The sequence below is a fragment of the Pseudorca crassidens genome, chromosome 1 (genome assembly GCF_039906515.1).
Source record: "Pseudorca crassidens isolate mPseCra1 chromosome 1, mPseCra1.hap1, whole genome shotgun sequence".
Taxonomy (NCBI): domain Eukaryota; kingdom Metazoa; phylum Chordata; class Mammalia; order Artiodactyla; family Delphinidae; genus Pseudorca; species Pseudorca crassidens.
Window position 1 is genome coordinate 82,605,935 of NC_090296.1, and position 14,215 is coordinate 82,620,149.

At 44.7% G+C, this 14,215-nt stretch overlaps 1 protein-coding gene across 10 annotated transcripts in view; it reads right to left on the reverse strand.

Moving 5' to 3' along the window:
• Positions 1-14,215, reverse strand: part of RASGRP1 (RAS guanyl releasing protein 1) — a 309,379-nt gene that overhangs the window by 16,928 nt on the left and 278,236 nt on the right. For all 10 annotated transcript variants that reach the window (XM_067742527.1, XM_067742489.1, XM_067742506.1 and 7 more), the window contains 6 exons: positions 13,358-13,489; positions 11,276-11,429; positions 7,608-7,781; positions 6,493-6,609; positions 3,935-4,210; positions 2,361-2,441 (listed from right to left, as the gene is read on the reverse strand). In XM_067742527.1, the coding sequence (XP_067598628.1) occupies positions 2,361-2,441; positions 3,935-4,210; positions 6,493-6,609; positions 7,608-7,781; positions 11,276-11,429; positions 13,358-13,489 (934 nt within the window). The remainder of the gene's footprint in view (positions 1-2,360; positions 2,442-3,934; positions 4,211-6,492; positions 6,610-7,607; positions 7,782-11,275; positions 11,430-13,357; positions 13,490-14,215) is intronic.

Sequence of the window (14,215 nt, forward strand, 5' to 3'; positions counted from 1 at the left end):
AGACAGTCTCTTCAATAAGTGGTGCTGGGAAAACTGGACAGCTATGTGTAAGAGAATGAAATTAGAACATTCTCTAACATCATACACAAAAATAAACTCAAAACAGATCAAGACCTAAATGTAAGGCTGGACACTATAAAACTCTTGGAAGGAAACATAGGCAGAACACTCTTTGACATAAATCGCAGCAAGATCTTTTTTGATCCACCTCCTAGAGTAATGAAAATTAAAAAAAAATAAACTGGGATCTAATTAAACTTAAAGGCTTTTGCACAGCAAAGGAAACCATAAAAAACAAAAACACAGCCCACAGAATGGGAGAAAATATTTGCAAATGAAGTGGCTGACAAAGGATTAATCTCCAAAATAAACAACTCATGCAGCTCTATATCAAACAAAGCCACAAACGACCCAATCAAAAAATGGGCAGAAGATCTAAATAGACATTTCTCCGAAGAAGACATACAGATGGCCAAAATTCACATGAAAAGATGGTCAGCATCACTAATTATCAGAGAAATGCAAATCAAAACCACCATGAGGTATCACCTCACACTGGTCAGAATGGCCATCATCAAAATGTCTACAAACAATAAATGCTGGAGAGGGTGTGGAGAAAAGGGAACCCTCCTACACTGTTGGTGGGAATGTAAATTGGTACAACCACTATGGAGAACAGTTAAAAGCTAAAAATAGAGCTACCATATGATCCAGCAATCCCACTCCCGGGCATATATCTGGAGAAAACCATAATTCGAAAAGATACATGCACTCCAGTGTTCACTGCAGCACTATTTACAATAGCCAGGACATGGAAGCAACCTAAATGTCCATTGACAGAAGAAAGGATAAAGAAGATGTACGTATATATGATGGAATATTACTCAGCCATAAAAAAGAATGATATAATGCCCTTTGCAACAACATGGATAGACCTAGAGATTATCATACTAAGTAAGTCAGAGAAATATCATATATCACTCATATGTGGAATCTAATTTTAAAAATGATACAAATGAACTTATTTACAAAACAGAAACATACTTACAGATATCAAAAACAAACTTATGGTTACCAAAGGGGAAATGTTGGGGGGAGGGATAAATCAGGAATTTGGGATTAACATACACACACTACTATATATAAAACAGATAACCAACAAGGACCTATTGTATAGCACAGGAAACTTTACTCAATGTTCTGTGATAACCTATATGAGAAAAGAATCTGAAAAAGGATGAATATATGTATACGTATAACTCAATCACTTTGCTGTACACCTGAACAGCAGGTACACTCCAGTAACATTAAAAAAAATTTTTCCTCTCTGTTCTCTACTTACTGTTTAGTAGAGACAAGGATAAGGAGAAAAATAGCTAAAAGGCAGGAAGACACGCAAGAAAAAAAAACAAGAAGTGAGGCCTAGACAAGCTGAGATGGAATCCATTCCTAAGTATCTGAGACTTGGCCCAAATTAAAATCTCTTCGAAAAATGAAAGAAGGTCCCCTTTTCGTTGGAATGCCCTCCAACACCCTGAAACCTGCCGAATATGTTCAGTGAACATCTTTGGTTACAATAGTATGCTAGAACTTGGTCTTTCTGTATAGAAACAATGAAATTTAGCCATCTGAACAGATAAGCTGAATTTCTCATGTACAGGCAACTCTCTACCCTTGAGTACCACTTGCTTGGAGCTGGGGAGCTGCCCAGGAGACTGTGGGAATTATTGGTTCTTCAGAAGGAAGACTGAAATTATTTCACCTGCCTGTAGGAAGCCAGGGCCAGATAACCTGTGAAGTCCCTACTGTGCAGCCAGGACTGTGCACAGGACTTCTCATCATAAGAGGTCAAAAGACCCAGCAGACTGCTCTTTCTGACCCACGTGAATACAAGATGTGGGGGCTTTTCTATGTACCAAGTTGAAAGTCCTCTGAAGCTGAGCATCTGATGAATATACATATCATTATCATCAACAAATCATGAAGAGAAACAACTGCCTTGAGGACACTTTATAATTAATAGGAGGGAGAGGTCACTCCAGCCTACCATGCTATATCCCTTCTCTAACTAGTAAACCACTGGCTGATTCCCCCACTCCTTCTGACACTCATGGCATGTAGTTATTTACTGTTCACATATTAGTCTTATCCCCTCGAGTTGTGTACAAACTCTTTATGGTCAGGAACTATTCCTAATACATATGCTGAAGCTTTTCTTATTCCTAGCACAATGTTGGGCACATAGTAAAAAGATAATATGCTTTTTAACCTGAACTAAAGTCCATTCCAAGATGGATGACCTTGATGAGAGGCTTGTAAAGCACCTGTTACACATGGGCGTCTTACTATGAAAAACTCACGGGGGCTTTGTGGTTCCTGGGCTCCCGGGCATAAGAAAGCTCGTAGATTTCGTCTTCAGTGTAGTAGAGATCTAGGGATAACTGCAGATCAAAGGAGAACAGAGTTAATTGCTAGGATGCTGTTTGCCTTTCCCAGGGCCGATGTGTTTCTTTCTTGGTTCTTCCTCTCTAGTGGTTTACCCTTTTAGGCTGTAAGTCATTTGTTTTTAAAAATTCACAAAATTTTGGGGGTATAACATCTACCATTGCAGTAGGGCAAGCGTTAGTTTTTGTTAAAGTATTTTTAAACTTTGGAGAAGTCTCAAGATGCCCACTTTTAAACTATGGTTTAATAGCTAAGCTTCTAGGCAGAGCTTAGGCCAAAGGCCCTATCTAGTCAGATGGTCCACACCTCTCGTGTTCTCTCCCAAAGCAGACGGATGATCTGAAGGGACAGTTTGCATGGCCTGGTACCATTAAAATTTGATTCCAGCAACAGAACCCAGTTTAAATGAGAACAGGTAATATCAAACAATATTAAGAGTTTCATATAATAAAAACTTTAGAGGAGAGAGGTCTTAGAAATAATCTTGTTCCTAATCTGGATTCTGTGGATGGGCTTCAGGGGGTTCAGAACTCAAAAACATCCATATTTTTTAGTATATATGGCTTACGTATATTTTGGGAGGGAAATGCTTAGTTTTCCTCACAGAATTTGTGAACCAAGAAAGTTAAGGTTCAGTGCCTCTTTCCTCAGATAATGCGGTCTAAGGCTGAAACTAGCCAAGGTCACCTGGACAATTAGCAAAAGGGCTGGGATTAGACACCAGCTGGATGCAAAGCCTGAGGCACTATCAGAATAATCCTGTGAGGTAGGAAGAGGCTACAGTGATTATTCCGTTCTGCAAAAAAAGCAGATTAAAAATTGTCTAATTTTAGAACTGAAAGAGAAGGGAGAAGTCATCGCAGAGATGAATCCCTCTGATTTTACAGAGAAGGAAACAGAGAGAGTTATGTGCCCACAGTCAGTCACACAGCTGGTGAACTACAGAATCACAGGTCTGGAAGGGAGTTCATCTGATCTCACCCCCCACCCAAAGTGCAAATCCTGGTCTCCTGCATCACAAGTGTTCGCCTGCCCTTGGCTTAAATGTCTCTGGGATCCAAGCCAGTGGTAGCAGGACCCAAATAATGAACCTATTTTTTCCTTTTTTTTTTAAACTCAATGCCTTGTCCTTTTTTTAAATGAAAACCGACTGTCTCCAATCTCTTACCAAGCCTTGTATCCTGATTTGCTATCAGCTCCTCCCAGAGAGCTTAGGACTGGCTTTTGTAGGGGGAGGGGAACACTCCTAGAGGTCCAAAGGGCATGGTGCTTAAGAGCACAGCCCCGGAGTCCCACCACCCGGGTCTGAGCCCAGGATCTGCTGCTTAATACCGTGTGGCTTCTGGAAAGTTACGTCTTTGTGCCTCAGGATCCCCATCCATAAAATGGAGGTAATGAGAGTATCCACTTCATAGAGTTCTTGTGAGGCTTAACTGAGCTGATCTTTGATGAGGCAGTGCTCAGTAATTTGTCTCCCATGGAGCCTCACCGTCAGCAGGTGCACCAGGTCCTTGTTGGCCTCCAGGGGTGGGGCCACCTCTTGCAGCTGGACCAGTTCATTGATATGATTGTAAAGGGCCAGCAGCTTGTGGACGTTCACCTTCCCCTCCTCCAGATAGTCGGGCATGGCTTCATACAGGGAGATGAGGTCCTTGAGGTGTACCCCCAGGATGGGGATCTTGAAGTGGGTGCACTCCCCGTAGGCACGCCGGTAGTTGTCATAGTTTCTGCAGGAGGACAGCAGCTCGGTCATCTCACCCAGAACCTACAAAGCAGAGGAAGGGAGCCAGTCACAGGTACCATCCAGGCAGGCTGCGTTTCTGCAGCGGCTGCCTTTTACTCTCAGCTCCTACCATAATTTCACCCCATCCCTGATTTGTCAGGCAGGGGGTGGTCCACCTAAAGGTGTAGATTCTGACTCCCCAGTTGAAACTCCAGCTTATGTCAAACATCGCAGAGTAGATTTAGAAAACGCAAGCTGTGCTTTACTACATAACTGGAAAATTCTAGATGAGGTTTTATTTACCATTTTTATGCTAAAATTGTTCTTTAAAAAAATAAGTAAGCACACGATAAAAAAGATTTAAAAAGTACAAGAGTATACAGTGCATAGTAAGTGTCTCTCTGACCTCTACCCCAAGCCACGCAGTCCCCTTCCCTAGTGTCTTCCGAATGACTCCAAAGACACCGCACCGCACAACACTTCAAGTGTGCTGCCCACGCAGCTGGCGCGGGGAAGCGTGTTTCCAGCGTGGTGCTTCAGTCACCTGTCAAGTGGTGTTATTCCTTATGCTGCGCTCTGTGGGCCTTGGCTCGGTGAGTCTCAGATGGGCCTATGCCTAGGAAGCAGGCGACATTCCACCCATGGACCGAAACCCTAGATAGGGAGGCTGAACAGACTAGACCAATTCCCAGCAATGGACCTGAGAGAGGACGAGGCAGAGGCCGTGGGGGGCTCTGCGTTAGAGCCTGTGCTCTGCCGTGGCCAGAGGGCGGGTGGCCGCTCCCAGCACAGCAAGGGCACAGCCAGGTCTGCTGTTCCTTCCAGTGCACCTGCTTTAAGTCAGCACGCAGTTCACAGAACCCCACCCCCATGTGTGGTGACCAGCCTTCTCAGAAGCAAAGACAGGAAGGACAGACTGACGTCACAACACAAAACAACCATTTTAAACACTGTGCCGGAAATTCCTGTAATAAAATCGTGGCCTAAAGAAGTACCCTTTCTCCCGACGAAGAGCTTGAGGTCTGGGAGTCAGCCCCCGGCAGCCATGTGGCTGCCAAGAGAGCCTCCTCACACACCTCTAGGAAACAGGGCGCACGAGTGTGGAGTGTGGGAAATGCTCACAAGACGAGAGACTAGCAGCAAAGATGAGAGGTATTTTTGTTCCCCTTGGAAGGTGACATAAACTACTGCAGGACGCTAGCTTTAATTCTGGACTTAGGAATTCACTATGCAGACCACCCTGAAGGTCCAGCAGCTACAGACAGGAAGCACTGCTATGGGGGGACCCCAAGCTGCAGAGCAGCAAGCTACATCTTGTAAACGAAATGACACGAAGGCCCTTGAAATTCTGTGATTCTCTCCCTCTGAGACACAGGCAGTCTTCAGTTGTTCTGCCTGCTCCCAGCCAGCACTATGAGGGAATTATAAGGTGACCAGACCACTGGGAGGTGGGGGTGGAGCGGTGTCCCCAGACCCCAGCATTGTCAGAGCAAGGATGATTAATAAGAGGCTTTCTGAAAGGAGGCTGAACACCTGGGAAAACGGATGTGGCAACGAGGCTCATACATCTCTCCCTAAGAAGAGAGCTCGCGAGGGGACTGGGGTTTGAGTTCAGTAAGGGAGGCCAAATGAGATGAAATACCCAGAGCAGCTGTTATCAAACCCATACCATAAGTAGCTGCATTTATACCTGTACTATATCATAGTGGTTTACATGTGTGATAACAGCCGTAGGTATAAAGGATTAAAGTCCTTTCTATAAAATCTAATTAATAACGTAGGAAAGTACATAGGACACTTAAGAAAAATGTTCCTCAATAAAATACCACCTATTAAAAAATGGTACCTGAAAAGCTCATTTCCAACTCTCTGGAAAAATTCAGCTCTCCATAATGTCACTCTCCAAGGGTTCCAGCTAGCTAGGTTTCTAACGTGTCACTAAATAACCTCACTTGACATGCAGACTGAACTATGGTCACTGAACCACTCTTCCTTGCTAGAGCAAGTGAGTTCTCACTAAAGATGGTGACTCCGGATACTCAGTGGCATATGAACATGGGAAAGACACACACATTGTTTCAAATCACCAGCGGGAACGGGTGCAGTAACACTGCGGCCAGACTGAGTCACAGTCACTCTCAAATCTGTGACATCCCCGTTCCTGTCCTGTGGGTTTTCTTAGGGTTGCTTCCTTGGTATTTTGCCTGGTTGAAAAGGGATGCTTTGGTTCGGAAATGCTCTCTGGGCTGCCCCTCAAGGAGGAAACGCTGACGTTAGTCCTAGGAATGCTGCTAAGAGGCCCGGGAGGAGACAGGAGCACTGACCTTATTGATTTCATGCGGGACATGTGAACTTGTCTCCTTGAGCCTGGAGATTGAGCTGTGACAGAGCCCTCCTATCACAGCCATCAACGTATTGAAGTTCTGTAGTTGGTGGAGCTTCTGTGACACAGAAAACAGAGTCACTGTACATGTCACTTACATGGGAGCTTAGATGCTGCCTCTCATCTCTGTGTTATGAGTCTTTCTAATTCTGGCCAAAGGCTAGCAATCAGGTATTGCAATTTTCTGTCCATTTCTTTCCTAAGGCTTAATTCCAGACCAGGAGGTCCCAAATCTAGCAAAGCGTCATGCCTTCCTCCTTTAGTTTCAGCTGGTCTGTGGACCACCCTCTACAGCAGTGGCTTCTAACACCCAAAGTACTTGTTTAACCCAAAGATTTCTGGACTCAAGTACAGATGTTCTGATTCCCCGGATCTGGGGTTGAGCTTAGGGATCCGTGCTTTAGCTAACATCAGAGCAGGTGGTCCATGTACCACACTTTAAGAAACACTGGTCTAGAACATCTAGAGATGAAAAAATACATCGTTCAGCATAATCCTTTATATCCTTCACCCCAAAGTAACCAGACTTTTATTTCTGAGGGCAACGCCAATGCCTATATAGGACAGTAACTGGGACAGAGATGCTAGAATCTCTGTGAAATTTCAAATATGTGTTCACAGTATCTGCTTTTCTCTTATCAGATGCCTAAACTCTGCCCCTCAAACACTAAACCCAGCCATTCAACACAACATGGGCTCACAGACCTAAATCAGGCTGGTCCAGCTCCACTAAAACCTGAAATTGCCCTTTCCTTTGCCATGTGGGCCACATTTGGTAAAACAATATAGGCTGGTAAGCATCTTCTGAAAAATGTTAAAGATCTAAACAGATCTAACCATATCCTGACCTTGAAGGTGGCCTGTAGGGCCCTCTCTGTACGGCCCTTGTGTGGGATGTAGAAGAGTCACCGTATCTAGATCTGGGGGCAGCTAAAAGTGCACAAACCCCACCCGGAGGTTCATGATGAGAAAGCAGCTCTAATGGATAGACTAGGCTGGGGGAAGAGGGGATAATTTACCTCTTAGCCCAGGCGCTAAGTCAATCCAGTCACTCACCTGAGCCACCTGGATGAACTTGATGAAGACTTCAGCTCGGAGCTGGGGGGTGGGGCGGCTGAGAACCATCAGTTGTACCCACTGGGAGATGCCGTTACACAGGGCAATGGACCGCTCCATGGTAGGGTTCTCCTTCACGCAGCTATTCACGAGGTAATTCTGATAATCGGAGAACTGGGGAAAAAGAAACTCATCAGGACTGCCGCTCCAGTATTCTGGGAGACCCGAGGGGCTTATTACCTCTGCTGAGTTGATGGCTAGAATCTGCTAAGGGACAGATGAGCTCTTGGCTTTCCTCTCCTGCAGACAAGGATGGTAGGAAGGACATCTTTCTTATTCTACCCACAGCATGGTCCCTCTATATCAAACGTCATTAGGCCTAAATGGATGTGTACACATACAAGTTAACCCCAATATTATGTGGAGTAGATAGGGATAGTGCCCCTTTTCAATTCTAAAGAATACAGTATACAAGAAAAATCTCAGTACTAGTTCCAGCTATGTTGCTGAAGGTAAGGGGGAAAAAAAAAGATCATCTCACAGAATCTACTGTGTTACACACTCTTTTTCTCTCTCTCCTAGCTGTTTTCTTAACTTAAAAATGGGATAGGGCTTCCCTGGTGGCGCAGTGGTTGAGAGACCACCTACCGATGCAGGGGACACGGGTTCGTGCCCCGGTCTGGGAAGATCCCACATGCTGCAGAGCGGCTGGGCCCGTGAGCCATGGCCACTGAGCCTGCGCATCCGGAGCCTGTGCTCCGCAAAGGGAGAGGCCACAACAGTGAGAGACCCGCGTACCGCAAAAACAAAAACAAAAACAAAACCGGGATAACATCTGTCCTATTTAGGACACGGAATTGTTAATAAGATCAAACATGATAACCTGTGAAAGCACTTTAACTTTTCAAAGTACTACATAAGTGTGAGGTGGTGCTAACAAGATATTATTAACCTCATGATCAAACAGCCCTGTCTGGATTTCCCTCTATTCGCCAACTCGAGCAGGGGCGAAGTGAGTGGGGTACGTGACACTGGTTAGCTATTATTTGGGGACCACAGCTTCCCATTCACCTGGGCAATGGCATTCACTATGGCTGACGCTGAAACAAACAGCAGATGTGAAGCTGGAAATGTCTCAGAAGATCAGTGTATAAGTCATGACTGCAGCTACTGTGTCCCTGTCACAAACAATCCTTCTGCTCAAATAGTATGACAGAGGGAGGAGAGTTTGCTCTGCTCCAGTGCTCCCATGGGAGTTTTCAGTGCTGTTCCCCAGCTATTTCCAGCTCTCCATTTCTCAACTCTGCCCTTTGAGATCAGGTGTGACCACATGACAGTTTAGCCAGGAGAACGTCAGTGGAAGTGACGTGATGAATGACCTTTTTTTTTTTTTTTTTTTGCAGAAACAAGGGAACTGTTTTAATAATGATGTTTATATTAGTAATACGCACATTCCAGAAATAAAGAAAAATCCTCTCGCTGGGACTGTATTGGAAAGAATGCTTTTCAGGGAAATTCTTTTAGGAAGCTGAGCACACTATCATTTCATACCCTAAAGATCTTTAGATATTTAGGAGTTGCTGATAGATGTGACGACTTTTGAGATAGAAGAGCCAGTGAATGATTGGCTATGTTGCCTTTCCAGGCTGCAGAGATCGTGGAGATCTATGTCAAGATGAAGCCTCCCACACCCAGCCTCTGAGCACCTGTGGTCAGCAGAGGCCCCTGTGTAGCAGGAGTGAAAAATAAACTTTTGCTTTGTTAGGCCGCTGAGATTGGGTGGGAAGGGTTGAGGGGGTTGTCATCAGCGTACACACCTTAGTCCTGCCTGACTAGTAATACACTGATGAGAAGATCTCATAACCTGAATAAAATGAATGCAAAATTAACTGAGCCCCATTCTTCTGTGCTGTTTGCTGATGGGTGGAAAAATATGAGTAGACCAAACCTACTCCTTAAGAGAGACATATACAGCACAAATCTTACCGGTTCTAAGAAAAAGTTCCCCGATTCATTCCAGTGACTACATTTATATACCCCTCCCATTCGAAATGTAACATATTGAATCCACTTGTTTTTTAAAAGAATTATCTCAGTATAATTCTTCCCCCCTCCAAAGTATTATAATAATAAGCAGAAAATATCAAATGTCACTCAATTCATAGCAGAGATAAATTTCCCTCCCACCCTACGTGGGGAAAACTCTTTAGAACTGTGTAGGTAAAACAAAAAGATCCCCCCAAAAGTCTTCTACGAGGTGACCGTGACATTCAAAACAAATGAAGGTTCAAGCTGATGTCTTCATTTGCAGCTAGAACCCTGCACCGACACTGGGGGAGCACTGGCGCAGAGGCCTTGTTCTGCACTGACTCTTCCCTTCCACCTCCACTGATCTGAGCCCTGGCAGGGAGCAAACAGCCCACAGGCCTGACAGAGCAGTCCTACCAGTTGGGCCCCAGTACAGCTCAGATTTCCAGTGTGATAAATGGCTCTTTTCAGTGTCCTTCCCCCGTGACACGAGAGGCACTGCCAAATGGAAACCCCCCAGGGGGAGCGGTCCAACTGGGGCCTGTGGTTCTGTCTGAGGGGAGCCAGTGAGGAGACTGGAGGTCCCCATGCAGATGAATGCTTGGAGACGTATTTCCAAATTGGGCTGGAGGGGGTGGGGAGGTTCCTGGCTGATTGGCAAAATAGCTGTGTGAAAACAGGGAGGCTGTCAACATTATGGGAGAAAAGCTATAATAACCCCTGTAACCTGGTTTGCAGCTCTCCTTCCAAACACAAGCAGCCTCAATTAATTGGTGCTGAGTGACCGAGAGAGGCTTGTGATCCTGGTCTCAGCCCTGACTCTAATAAACTGTGTGATCTGGTCCAAGCCACCCCTGAGCCTCCATCACCTCAGCAGGGAACAGGTACATCTAAGAAATGCATCCAGCAACTAGGTAGTCTCTACTTTCAGAGCAAAGCTCAGAACTGTATCTTTCCATAGCGGTGGGGGCTGAATGGAGTCATTTCTCAGGAAATCATATCGGCCAGTGAGGCTCTGTTGGCAAGTTCTCTTGTATGGAGCTGGTGTTCTTTGGTATCACATACGGAGTTTCAGTGAGCAAGGTTTGTGTCAGCACAGTTTCTCTCTAGAATCAGGGGAGACTGCTGGGCCATGTCAGCACCACCTCAAGGGTTTAGGTAAATTCTGGGCTAGACCAGTAGCATCTGATTTATTTTGAGATTTCCCACAGCCATCCAAAGCCTATTCTAGAATGAATTCAAGTCCTCTTACAGGACTTAGCCTCATTTTTTTGGAGGAAAATTAAAAAAAACCATTCTGGAAGCCTAATGATTATCAGGAATAAAATGTGTGTGTGTGTGTATGCGCATGCATGTTGTGTGTACACTCACGTGTGCAGTGTACCAGGTGTGCCCACAGTATTGCCACTTGAGCGAGTGGTGGGCTGAGGGAGGTGGGCTTGGAGGATGGGAGCGTGCAGCAAAGCAGGAGCAACAAACAAGGCAGCGTGTCCTGATTTTCCCAACGACACAGAGTGATGGGAAAGCCTACCAGCGCTGAGGGGGCCTCTAGGGTTAGGAGGTGGATGGCCTGTTGAATTCCTCTGCTTATTTTCAGAGATATCCCAGGGAAGCTTTTCTCCGGCCCCTCGGGTACATACAGATATCCTCCGGAAGGACTTGAACTCCAGGTAGGTAAGGTGCTCGGAGAGCTCTTCTGGTTCCAGATGGTCAAAGAGCAGGGAGACTTTTCGTTTCTTGCTGGTGTTCGATTTTATCCTTTGAGTCAGTTTCCTGGACCAGTCACGGGCATTGCTTTTGTGGGTAAAAATGAAAGGGAGAAGACAGGGAAAAAGAATAAATCAAAATTGCTTTTTAATGCAAATAAATCCATTAACGCTTCTCACAAGACTATGCAAAGCACCGTTACCTAACTTTCCTTGGTCAAAGCAATGCATTAACAGTTTCCCCACATCAGTTTTTCCTACGGTGGCGACTAGGAAGCTTTGATGGTTTTCCCTGAGCCTTCTGAACGTGCCATGGGAACTGGGTAAAATGCATTTGTCTTAAGTCTGTGGGAAGGACAGAGTCTCGGGCATTGTTCACAGTGTCCTGGCTCCTCTGTGTAGCCCTGGCAGGTCTGCCCTCTCCATGCCTTCTGTGTGTTTCCTCATCTCATGAGGGTGATGGGGACTCTATGTGGTTGGAAATCTCAAGGTAGTGGGGCAGTTTTCATGCCAGAAAAGCACAGAGAACCACAGAGAGGAGATGCCATGCTGGGTAATCATGTGTAGGAACAGGTGGTCACTCTGGGCAGACTTGTGGCATTTTCCTCAAACGTCCCCAGCCACTGAAATGACCAAGGAAGTCTAGCTAACCCTAGAGTTAGCCCCCCACACATTTTCTTGTAATCAATCCACGTGTTTCTTACTCAGTTTCAATTTCCTACACTAAGGAAGCAAAGAGAAAGGTAGCAGGCTGCAGATCTGTGTTTCCCAAACCTGTATTCCTGAGAACCTTGTCTCTTGACAAAAGGGTTCTGTGGTCAAATGAGTTTGGGAAATGCTACAAATTCTGCAGCCCCCTTAGCCAAAGAGCATATTACACACTCTGAGATGCATTGCAAAAAGGAAGTTCGAGTCTCTCTTTCTCAAGTATATCTGGTCGGGCAATATCCCACTGACTAATTCCTAAAGAATATACCGTGGAAAATATTGGTAGAGGAAAGTCAGCTAGGGGTGTATTGGGATAAGGAAATCAGGGTTTGAGAACTGCCCTGGGCCCTGTGTGCTGCATTTAAAAAATGAAGACACTGTTACTGTAAAACCTTCTTTTACCTCTCAAGTTATTATAATTCTAAGCAAAGAAGTACAGAGAGTCCAACCCGCTATGTAGATTTAATTGGGACTCTGACATGTGATTTGGAAATCATTTCCACAGGGCCACGGCACAGGGCACTGAGGGCTCTCACAGTCCAGATTCTGCTCTGCCATTAACTCAGCTAGCTGTGTGACCCCAGAGAAGCAAGCCTTGCTGAGCCTGTTTCCCAGGACGTTGGATAAAATCATCTTGAAAATATGTTTCAGCCCTAGAATTCTATGTCCTAGGGATCTGTATTATTCTAAAACGAAGGGGCCACATTGTGAAAACCTTAGCATATGATGAGTGTACTCTCCTCTCCCCAGATTAGGACAGGCATTCATTTTTCCAGAGTGGGACCATCTCATAAATAAGAAATCCAAGGAATAATATGCAGTATTCCTGAGATCCTTTCTATCTCTGCATAGGTCTAAGTGTCTCTTGCAGAACTTTTTGGCCTACCGAATATGTTATAAACCCTTTGCTCGATCCATTTTCCAGCAGTCCCTTCCCCATTTATAAGTGCAGGGGCCCTCCAGGCGTTAGCTGCTGAAGAGGCACCAATTTAGTCACCACACTTTCAGTTTATTGGGATTTATACAAATTTTAGTCAATATCTGGCTTCCTGATTTCTTTTTCACTGAGACTTCTTTTTTCCTACTCTTGGATATTAGTCACGTACACCGTTATCACCAGGGGGCTTCTCTGCTTTCCTGCTACACGTCAAGCTTTTCTCTTTCATGAGGCCATCTGAACCTGCCTGAGGGCTTCTTGGGGTGGGTAGAGCAGACGTCACAGCAGGACGAAGAGCCTTGCTGAGCGGCCTGGGTTGTATTACAGGAGGGAAGTGGTTTCGAAAGAGGCGTCAAAACCACGACACTCACATTTGAGTTGTGTCAATCAGGCGGCAGTGCAGCTCCTCGCCGTTAGCTTTCACCAGTTCCTGAAACTCTTCCATAGTGCTTGCCAAGCTGGCATCTATTTTAAACATGATCCAGAATTCTGTTATCCAATACCTACATGGTGGGATTTAAAAAAAACACAAGCCAAAACTGAAGCCAAGGACGCACATTGTGGTGGGTTCTTCCCGCAAAAAGGATTCAGAAAAAGACAGGGGCTGGTTTGTTCTATATTCCTGGGAATATAGAATCTATATTCTCTACACAGAATATAAGGAACTGGAGTAGGGGTGGGGGGAAGAGAAGAAAACCACCCACTGACAATCCTCTGCGCCCCACATATTAAATGCTATGCTATGATAAGATGAATCATAATGAAGGAAGCCACTGCAAAGATTTAGGCACAACCATGTATATCAGAGAGAACGATAAATAAGACAATGGCAGACAAACCAAACGTCCAAAGATTGGACAATGCATCTGTAAATTACACTTTATTATACCTCAGGATATTACATGGCCATTAAAAATAATGTTTACAAAAAGTTTTTAATGACTAGAGAAGATTCCTATGATTTAAAGTTAAGTGAAAACTACAGGATACAAAATTTTGTATGTATTTTGATCTCTACTATGTTAAAAAACCTACTTGGAAAGAGACAAGGGAAATATACCAAAATAGGTAGTTGGATATAAGTGATTACTACTATAGTTATAGTCTTCTCTATATTTTCAAAGTGCTCTAATATGAGCTACATTACTTTTATACTTGGGAATAAAAACAAACAAAATAACCTTTCCCTTATGTCACTTGATACCAAAATGCTGTAAGGTTGACAAAAA